Here is a 10,163-nt window from a genome sequence, read left to right as displayed (position 1 = left end):
ATGAGTCCCTACATTCTAGCACGGGGTTCTCAAATTTCTTGTATCGGTGGGAGGATTTATATCCCACGAGACCCCCCGGCTTTCAGCAACAGGTATGGTATGGTATGGTATGGTATGGTATGGTATGTTGCGGTACGGTATGGTATGGCATGGCATGGTATGTTATGGAATATGGTATAGCATGGTATGGTATGGTATGGTATGGTATGGTATGGTATAGCATGGCATGGCATGGCATGGCGTGGCATGGCATGGTATGGTATGTTGGGCTGACGCTGTATATGGACTATGATGATACTGCAACTAGTGATGGTAGCGTAAAATATGTATATATTGCTGAGCCATTATGAACAAGATGATGAAGGTTCAGACACTCGCAACAATGCGGTCAGTTCCGTGTGAGCCTCAGGTTGATATCGCAGTGAAAGCAGGGAACCAGCGAGCTAAAGTTATCGCTGCCAGATTATGGTCAAAAAAAGGGCGAGATCTTTGGCGAGTGTGACGGTCGATCACCAGTAATTTTATTCTTATTCTCTGCACATATGCTAAGAATTTGGCGCGCTTTGTGCTGCTTTTCGAGTTTTCTCTGCGAATCGCAACTTTCGTGCTGACAAATTTAAAGATGTAGCATGTCCCGGGAAACCTATCGAACAGCGACCGCAACGCAAAGGTCATCGGCCGTGCCTCCGGCCCATGGATTTTGCGCCGGTGATACCGCCAGCCAACGAGACGCGTACGTTATAATTGTCGTCGCCAATGACCTCGACGCTGCCAGAGGAAGTGCGACGAAGTACGTACGAACCGTTTCCTCCGTCGTCGCCTTCGCTTATTTCACTGGCCTCTTCAAGCCTGCCGCGGAACTCATACCCTCGCGGCGGGGAACGACCCGATCGACCCCCGCCTCCACTGCTAGCTCTGTTCGGGGCGTATGTCCTCCGCTCTTCCAACTCCTGGCACCTCCGACTACCCGGCCTTCCGGCACCACCGCCACCAGCGTAATCGTCCTCGCTTTCGAACCTCGACATCATGCGTCGCTCCTCAGATATGAGCCGGTCTCTGACTCGCTCGCTGTGGCCTCGACGAGGAGCCCCCGACGTGCCGGGCGGAGGGAAACCCCGGGCGTAGCAGCAGTTGGGAGCGTGCGGTATGGGCGGCAGGGGTGCACCGTACCCACCTCCTGCACCTCCTGGTTGGAACTTTTCCAGACAGTCGCAGACGAACTGGATGTGCGTGTCGGAACCAGGGATGGACTTTACGACGTTCATCATGCCGGGTCCAGCGCATGGACCTCCGCTGGTGGATGCCATGCCCGGTTGCAGTGCTCTAGGGGCTCCTGGAGCGGGAGGTCTTGACGCCGTCTGATTCGGGTCGGCGACTTGCTCGGCTCCACACTTGCCGCAGCTAATCCTGCGGGAGGGTGATCTCGTGTCAACATTGGTCGCGCGGAGGGGCAAACAGTGCAAACCACATAGAGGGATGTTCCTCGTCGTTAAACAAAATGTCCGAATGAATGCGCGCAAAAAAAGAAAAAATGATAGAAAGAAAGCAATGTTATGACATATGCCTTGGCGTTCTTGAATCACCCTGCAAATTTATCAAGCTCTCACAAAAATTACCAGTCGAGCGGCAACTCCCGGCATGGCCATGGCCGGTTATAGGCTCGAATTCTTTCTTCCTATGTGGGCATAGAAACTAAACAGTGGAACTGAGGCACGATAACAAAACATCTGTGCAAGTTGGAGAGCTGTGTAAATATAAAAACACATTGTTGAGCTTATCACAAGGGTTACTGAAACCAAAGATAGGTGTTGGGAAACACTGTTGCTTTACTCATAACTTCGCGGATTACATTGATACATATGTCGTTGCACATGTGCGCATGCAGTACAATGAATCCATTCAACAACGAGGATACGCGGCCACTAAGCCGCGCCGTCGTCGTCTGCGCGCAGCGATGATTTTCAAGTTTTAAGGCGCAAAAGAAACTGTTGGGAATTTTTCTGCTCACAAACCTCTAACTTTGCAGGGCAGGAGGAAATCGTAATCTTACCCTGCGCGAGACAGCCGCAGACGAACGATGGTAAAACTTTAATTTTGAACAGTTTGAGGAGCTTTAGGCCCACCGCCTTAAGGCGGCGTCTTCGGCCAGTTGTACGACCTTTGTCTGAGTGTCCAGATAGGAGCTGAGTAGAAGAGCCTCCCATTGGTTAAGCGACTTTATCTTTTTCCCCTCCGGGGCTCAAGAAAGCATTCCTAAAGAATATAGTTGATATTATCTTTGTCGTTACGTAGCTAAAAAAAGTCCAATGCCGCGTTTAGTACTGAGTATATTCTTCAAGAATATTTTTCAGTTCTGTCGACGGTATGACAGTTATAGCTATATGTCGTCAGCGAGTTAAAACAGGTACGAAACTGAGCCATTGCTGAAGCTGCTGCTTTCGAAGTTGGTCAGGTAGCTTTCAGATGAACCTTATTTTTTTTTAATACGAATAAAAAACGCGCACCAATGACACGATGCTTGTGAGTACATATCTTTCAATAAAGGTATTTTAATGCCTTCACACGCAATCAAGCCATTAAATCTTGCTGGCGTAGTTTAGTACAGGCACCCCAAAAAATTTTTAGAAGCACGAAGATCACAAAGAAGGTTATTTGATTGGAAATCTATACGTATAGCCACGAAATTAAAGGTTTTTGCATTTCCCTACGTGACCGGCCCAGTGCCACCTTCATTACCTGGTGGCGCGTCAAGGCAGTGAGGAAGTTCAGATTTTTCATAATTTCAGTGTTCTGAAAGTTCCTCTAGGCACCTGTATACATTAGACCAATGCTATAGCTTTTCACAGAGCAATAAAAGGTTACCCGCATAAGGAATCAGCTAATTTGCATTGCAACGCACAAAACAAAACGAAAATAACGCATAAGATTGGCGTACTATTCAGTATTTCAGTATAAAAAAATCAGACTCAAGGTTAAAAATAATCTTATTTTAGTTTGACCGTTCTTCTCAAGTTCACTATTAAAAAAACTCGTCCTTTTGCTGAGTCAACTGAGGCACCTTTCCTGGTGCTGCCTGCAAAAGGCTTAGAGATATGCCTCCTATAGGGTCCTGGCTGTTCACTATGGTAGCCTCAATGACATTAGTGCACGCCATCTGGGCAAATAGTGTTGCTGGACCCACAAAAAAACCCGTTGGCCTGAGGAACGTCCCGGGTCTACAACGGCATCAAGGCATATACTCAAGACTGCGGCAGCCCTTACTTGATGAAGGACATCTGCTGAGTGATCGTCTCCGGGAGCGGCGGGGCCTGCGGCGGAACAGGACAGCTTTGCGTCAGGGTCAGCGACTGCGCCTTGAACGGGCACGGCTGTTGGATGGACATGTTAGACACGGGCGTTTTGACCACGGCCCGCGTCGACAACCGCCTCGCCTCTTCCTTGAGTTCGGCCATGCAGTCTACGCAGGGGATCACCGGCTCCGGAGCCTCCGGCTCTGGGTCGTTACAGGGACAGCGCTCGACGAGCCGCGCCACGGCGGGACGTACCTTCTGGACCATGCCGATGGCCGCCTGGCGCGGGATCTTCAGCGTCTCGCATCCCGCCGATGTCCCGTCTGGTTGTTCGACGCCCGGGAAGTGGAAGATAACGAAGTCCTTGTCTACGTTGGAATCCTCTGGCTTCTTCTCGCCTTCCTTCTTCACGTCCTCCTTCTTATCTTTGGCCTCATCCTTGGGGGCTTCCTTGGCTTCGTCCTTTTTGTCCTTGTCCGCCATTGTGAACCTTCAGACTCTTGTTCTACGAAGAAACGCTGCTTGATACCTGGCTTTCTCTTCCCCTGTAGATTCCCGCCTTAGTCTTCGCTCAAGCGGAGGCCAGGGTATGGAGAGACCGAGACAATTTTTGTAGGGGTCATGAATTTTAGCTGGCTTTCAGGGCCAAGGCTTAGGGAGCCCGACTCAACTAGTCTAATAGAATCGTACCGTCGCTGACATTACTACCTTCGTCTTTCATTCGTACGCTGCACGCGCCTATTCAGAGGATTGATTGGTCAAGGCTTAGATTTCAGCACGCATGCATTGATAAACACAGCGACAAGCTTATATTGTTTACGAGGACGCTGGACGCCGAGGAAATAATCAGTTGTGCCACTCAAGATAATGTACGCCTCCGTTGGTGCGTCGATGTCGAGTGCGAGCGAAGGAATGGCAAAGAGAAAGTTCAGAGTAACAGTTATTCGTACTGCCTGCTGCTTCTAAAGACTCAGTCGCGTTCACCGCATGTAGACTTCTGAGATTACCAGATTATTATTAGAAAGGGATGTAAGCATTTCTAGTAAGTGGGTCCCGGGAAATTAAAATCTCAAAATAAAGCAAACACAAGCATTGTTTGCACAGGATCTCTCGTGTCGTGCTTTATTCTGTTTTTATTTTTTTATACAGAGAGCCAAAAGCAATGTCTTGTGTGCCTGCTTTAGCGTATTTATGCACGAAAGCAGAACGCGAACAAGAACGTGACAGCGCAACAGTTTCAAATTGGTGTCATTTTCCCCGCAGACGTGTTGAGTGCAAGAGGCTGCAGTGCTGGTCCTAAAGAGTCAGGGAAAGTACATATGACCGGTGCATTAAAATTTTAGCCACAGAACCACTGTATATGAATCACTGCGGTTTAAAACCTGCGCAAAAAACTTCATAACTAAAGCTAGCTGGCTCCATACAAAGGGAAAACTGATGTTGGTAAATGTGTAGCCCAGTATGGGATTCTGTGTTAATCATTAATTTAAGTTCATCCTATGCTTAAAGCATAGGCCACAAATGTGAGAACGCTTATAAGATCGCGAAAATAAGCAGCATGTAATGTGGAAGTTATTTCGTTCACCTCTTCAATCACAACTTGAGCGTAATCCTTGACTGGCTGCATTAGGACTGATCAACCTTCAATTATACACAATTTCACTTGTAAGTTCCCAGAAATTATAAAACTAAAAGAAGCCCTCTCCATGCTTACGGTTTGAAACGGAACTCGAACACTGATGAGTAGAAAAAAAGGGATGCCAAAAAAAAAAGTGGATGCGGCTCAACTAACCTCAGCCAGGATATACAGAACGAAAGCTTTGTTAAGCAGAGTTAGAAACGGTTTAGATTTGGTTCATCTTTATTTTTTCAATACTTCAGCGAGAGCAAATCACGTGATGCATCACGTGCCACAACTGCAAGAGCGAGCGCCATATAGGCGGTCAGCGCAGCGGCGGACGAGGCTGCCAGGAGCCAGAGCAAATCACGTGACACGTCACATACAACAACTGGTGAGGAGGAGCGGCCGAGCAGCAGCTAGCGCAGCGGCGGGCGTGACTGCCAAGTGCGCAGCTATGGCTATAGGAATTGGAGGGCACAACCAATTTTAATGGCCTCCATCTTGGATTCGAGAAACAGAAACCATGCCACAATTTCGTCCCCTGACGTCATACTCACATAGTTTTAGCTCTATCCACCATATTGGATCGTGACGTCATCATTGGCACGCGGCAGGTAGTTGTTTCTACAATGCTATTATAGAGGGCGCTACAAGTCTCAATGCAAGATGTGCTGTGTTCTAGGTACTGCCTTAGATCGCGCTATGATCTCAGGGTGGTAGCAGACCCCACTAAATCTCGAAACGTGATGAGTAAGAGCTAACGCTCTTAAAAATTTCCATTCCTGAGCGGCGTCAAAAGATAGCGACAAAATTTCCAGGAACGTCACGCTCTCAACTGTGAAAATCAAGTTCAGCATTTGCTGTTCTAAGCAGCCGTTTTGAAACTACAAAGTTTCCAGATAACATAGCTATGCAAGCCTAGAAATACATAGTTTCTTGCATACAAGGGCGGCTGCTGCCCAGCGTGGATACCAGCATGGCAGCGGCTATCGCGAAGACGACAGATGGTGCTATTTTCATCACATCTCCAGATGAACTGTTCAGTCGCGGCAAGAAATACATCAGAGAACTTTTGGCACATACTGATTAGGGCTCAAGAGAAACCCACAATTGACGCAGGTCCAGTGGACATCACCAAGGCGTGGTTAAACCACACAAGAAGGGTGCTGATAATAAAATATTATATGAAGACCATCTTATAAAATTGGATTGCAACAGGTGGGCAGCTAAGGTACGCCAGAATTTGTACAGAGAGGTCATTTAGTCACAGTGATGAAATTGGACTTTCAATCCAAGCAGCATGTAATGGAAAGACGCGAATGGCGTCTAAAGAGCATTAAACTCAAGATCAGAGATGCAGAGACCAAGAACTAGAAAAATTCAAAACGAAAATCGTAGACCTTCGACATATCCACAGAACGAATAAGGAAAATTAGGCCATGGTGGATCAGTGGCTAAGGCGCTCGTCTACTGAGCTGGAGTACCCGGTTTCGAACCACATCGAGGCGGGCGCGTTTCGATGGAGGCGAAACGCAAAAGCCAGCCGTGTGCTGCCGAATGTCAATGCACGTTAAAGATCTCAGGTGGTCCAAATTACTGCTGAGTCCTCCACTAGGCTACCTCTTTTATCCTTGCTTCTTTCACTTCCTCATTTATCAATTCCCTTACGGCGCGGTTCAGATGTACACGGAGATATGTGAGACAGTTACTGCATCATTTCTTTTGTTTTTTTTTTAATTTCTCAGATTAGGAAGCAATCACTGCCTGGTGATTCAACTGGAAGCGCTTTACTTCGTGAAGAGATAGCATGGTGTCTTTGAACGTCAGTGAACAAAAAAGAAATTTAACCCAGTGTGTGTTATATATGAGGAAACGATTCAGCATATTTAACTAAAATGAGGCAATACCGCTCCATATGTAGGCGCAGACACAGTGACTATCCTTGAGACTCTAGAGTTTAGAGATAACAAAGATGATACGAATAAATGCGCTTTAAACGTTAGCAAACGTTTTATTAAGAATGCTGGCTTAAAACCAAACGCAGTGACCAAAAGATTGAAATCCGGGAGCCAGAACCTGTCTGCATGAAGATCTACAGAAATTGTATGAAAAGAAACAGGAGAGCTTTGAGACTGTACTTACAACTTAAATGTTTTGCTTACAAACGAATAGGTAGAAATATCGGCTATGGCGGCGCCTGTCATCACACTGTTTAAGAGGCGGCGCTCCTGATATCCATCCAAGGTTTCATGGTCCACGTACTAGTAATTATGGCGATCTATGTATATGTATTCCCTCAGAAATCCCTAAGTACAAATCGTTAAGGCTTTCCCTTCTTTGCAATCTTTTTGTAGCGACAGCTACATTACTGCCGCATTTCGAGCGTTCCGCGTGGCGGCGCCACTACCCAGTGGCTGCACCGCCACCCCGTGGCTGCGCCGCCACGTGGTTGGCCACGTGATGTGGAGCAGATGCCGGCGGCGCGACGCCGTGGCTGATCACGAGGTTTGCACGTAGTTGCTCACGTGACCAGCCACTTGGTGTGGAGCAGCTGCTGTTGCCGGCGGCGCAGCGCGCCGGCGAAACCGAGCTGCCATAGCTGTGCGCATGCGCCATGTTATGTGGGACGAAGATGATGAAGGAACGCCAAGCGAAACGGAGCGGCGAAAGACTGACTTTGCAATTCAACTGAGCAAGTTCCACTCGGCCAGCTCTAGTTATCGCTTCACTCCAGGTTTAACCAGAGCTAAACCACCGCCAATCTTTTTCCTCCTTTGCTTTAATCTGGGTCGATTGATTGGAAAATATAATACTTCTCACAGGTGGTGCTGCAGGGCATTTTAGTTTTATCGCAAGTTTAATCACCCGGCTAATCGCACCTCACACATTGTTTTTTTTTCATGACTCATGTCGCTTTCGTAGAAGCTATAAAAAGGTTGATTTTAAACAGGCGGTATTTCCACGGCTGAGAGCAGCGAAGCCTTTCTTCAGGTCCCGCTTGTGAACATTTTCCTGAAGGCAGGGACTTCAGCGCTTTAATTTTAGGTAAGTGATATTTTCTATGCGGCAAGTACATAGTTGCGGTCAATCCTTTATGAACGTCATGCAAATTAAATTCCATTCAACTTCGTGGATTTTCTAGCGGCGTATTAAACTGCTTCCCGCTATTATTTAACTTGCTTTCATTTTTTTTTTGGCAAGCACAACGTATTGAATCTTCCGGACGCGATGGCGGATAACATTTTCTTTAGCACAGTAGGGGTAAGCGCTCGGTCAATGAAGTCTGTGCCTACTCTTGCGGATGTTTTCTGGTCTCGCTCTTCACACCAGTTTTTTTTTTCATAAAGTGTCTCATATTTTCGTTAACGTTCATTCAACCTGCGTTCTTGGAATACCATGACGTGAGTCGCAGGTACCACAGTACCACACGCACAACCAACCGTTCTGAGCAAAACGGTCTTGAGAGTGCCTTCTTGAACCTCTTGATGAGCGCTTATGAAATTTAAATTTAATCCCGAAATACTGTTAGCTCCCGTTGTCAGCGCGGTACGGGCGCTGTTGGGATCAGAGCGATAGAAGACAAAGAAAAATAGGCGCTGAACACGGCTCTGAATCGAAGGGAGAACAAGGCGCAGAACCCAAACAAACTTTGCGGGAAAGTTTCCTTCTGATTTTTAGCCCTTGTGTGCTGTACAGCCGCCTACACAGTCAGCGTAGGGCCCGAGGGTGGCTACGCTGTCAACAGCAGCCCGAGCGGCGCGCGCGCAGTTCTCGTTAAATGTGAGCGCAGAGAACGTGCTGCGCGTGATGCGTAATCCGCGAGCCAGAGGCCAGCACGTGTCACGCTTGAGTGGCTCGATAGCTGCATCGAGGAACTTTTTATTTTCACAGTACAACGTCTTCATAATGCGCAATTTGGATAGCGGCACCCTAATCTTGTGTGGCGCCATGGGAGCCGTTGTGAACAGTGAGGACGGCCGAAGGTGGACGTTCGGAACGCTGCACTATGCCGCGCAAGCAATGCCACATACGAATGGTTGCCTTGCCGAAACAAGACGTCGCGACGAGATGCATTCCCTCGAATGTGTTACGCCACTTCCTGAATATCATTTCAAAGCAGATTGCAAAGCATATTTAGTCTAGCCTAAGGCACGAGAAAGACTGCGCTCTTTAATAATATGAGGTAGTCACCGCACTAACTGATCCATAGTGCCTATCAGAAATACTGACAAGCCTGCTTTACTGGTGTATTAAATATGATGTCCATGAGAGCCATCGCTTCAAGTGATGTCGTTATTTAGCCTTTCGCATTTCGGGATAAAAAACGATCAAGTAAAAATACAAAACAACGCAGAGCTGCGTTAAAAATTCGAGAGAAGAGAGCCATATGGATGACTAAACCTTCTAACGTCTATCACATCTGTTTGTTTCACCGCAAGAAGCACATTCCACACCAACCACTCATCCTATCCTACCGTGAAGCATTTCAGAGCACAGTCAGTCACTTCATCAAACGCCCTACCATTCTTGCCACTCAACTTTCGCACCCTTTCTTTCTCAAAGATTGGTAGACGCCATTACTTCATGAAAGTGTACTACATCACCTTGTGTCATTTTTGAGACCGAAAGTTGTAGTCTTTCATATCTTGTCATTATCATCTGCCTGACTATGCCTACTGCAGGGCAAAGGCTTCTGCCATGTCTCCCTAATTAACCCTGTGTTTTGCCAGCTGCTACCAACGTACCCCACAGATTTCTTTATCTCATCTGCCCATCTATCTTTCTACCACCCCGCGCTCCGCTTGCCTTCTCTTGAAGCCCACTCCGTTATCCTTAAGCACCAGCGGTTATCTTGCCTTCACATAACATGCCCCACCCAAGCCCATTTCTTCGATTGGATGTCGCCTATTAACACCTCTGTCATTAACTTCTATCCACTATGATATCATTAACGCGCGTTTCTTCCCTCACCAACTCTGTCTGCCTGCTGTCTGATTTTTCACATATCATTTGTCTTTCTATAACTCACCGCGTTTTCCTTAACTAAAGCTGAACCATTTTCGTTAGCCTCCGCGTTTCTGCCCATCTTTTAGTATCGGTAAGATACAGCTAACGAGTACAAACTGTGCTAACAAGACGGGACGTAGGGCACAGAAAAGGTGCAGACTCGTGTCTGGCACGCAGACAGAGCAATCAGGTTCAAAGATAAGAGTGCTGATTTTTCGTTGGAGGTAGAACGTCTTTCACCTTTT

At 47.3% G+C, this 10,163-nt stretch overlaps 1 protein-coding gene across 3 annotated transcripts; it reads right to left on the bottom strand.

Annotated features, from left to right (window-relative positions):
- Positions 1 to 499: 499 nt before the first annotated feature.
- LOC144110142 (uncharacterized) lies at positions 500 to 3,992 on the bottom strand. 3 transcript variants are annotated; one of them, XM_077642975.1, is made up of 3 exons: positions 3,546 to 3,992; positions 3,262 to 3,368; positions 500 to 1,407 (listed from the first exon to the last, which is right to left on the bottom strand). In XM_077642975.1, exons 1-3 carry the CDS (start codon positions 3,771 to 3,773, stop codon positions 672 to 674), a joined length of 1,071 nt encoding a protein of 356 aa, XP_077499101.1. In that variant the 5' UTR covers positions 3,774 to 3,992; the 3' UTR covers positions 500 to 671. The 3 variants fall into 3 exon arrangements, with proteins under 3 accessions (XP_077499101.1, XP_077499102.1, XP_077499100.1); XM_077642976.1 differs by having other exon boundaries at positions 502 to 1,407; positions 3,262 to 3,308; XM_077642974.1 differs by having other exon boundaries at positions 505 to 1,407; positions 3,262 to 3,992.
- Between the last annotated feature and the right edge of the window lie 6,171 nt (positions 3,993 to 10,163).

Source organism: Amblyomma americanum, chromosome 11 (assembly GCF_052857255.1).
Source record: "Amblyomma americanum isolate KBUSLIRL-KWMA chromosome 11, ASM5285725v1, whole genome shotgun sequence".
Lineage (NCBI taxonomy): Eukaryota > Metazoa > Arthropoda > Arachnida > Ixodida > Ixodidae > Amblyomma > Amblyomma americanum.
This window is presented reverse-complemented; position numbering and strand designations above follow the sequence as displayed.

Excerpts from the sequence above, each read along its gene's own strand:
- LOC144110142 (XM_077642974.1), bottom strand. The coding sequence starts at position 3,773 with ATGGCGGACAAGGACAAAAAGGACGAAGCCAAGGAAGCCCCCAAGGAT. Across the intron at positions 1,408-3,261 it reads CAGCAGATGTCCTTCATCAA|GATTAGCTGCGGCAAGTGTG; the intron begins GTAAGGGCTGCC and ends ACCCTCCCGCAG.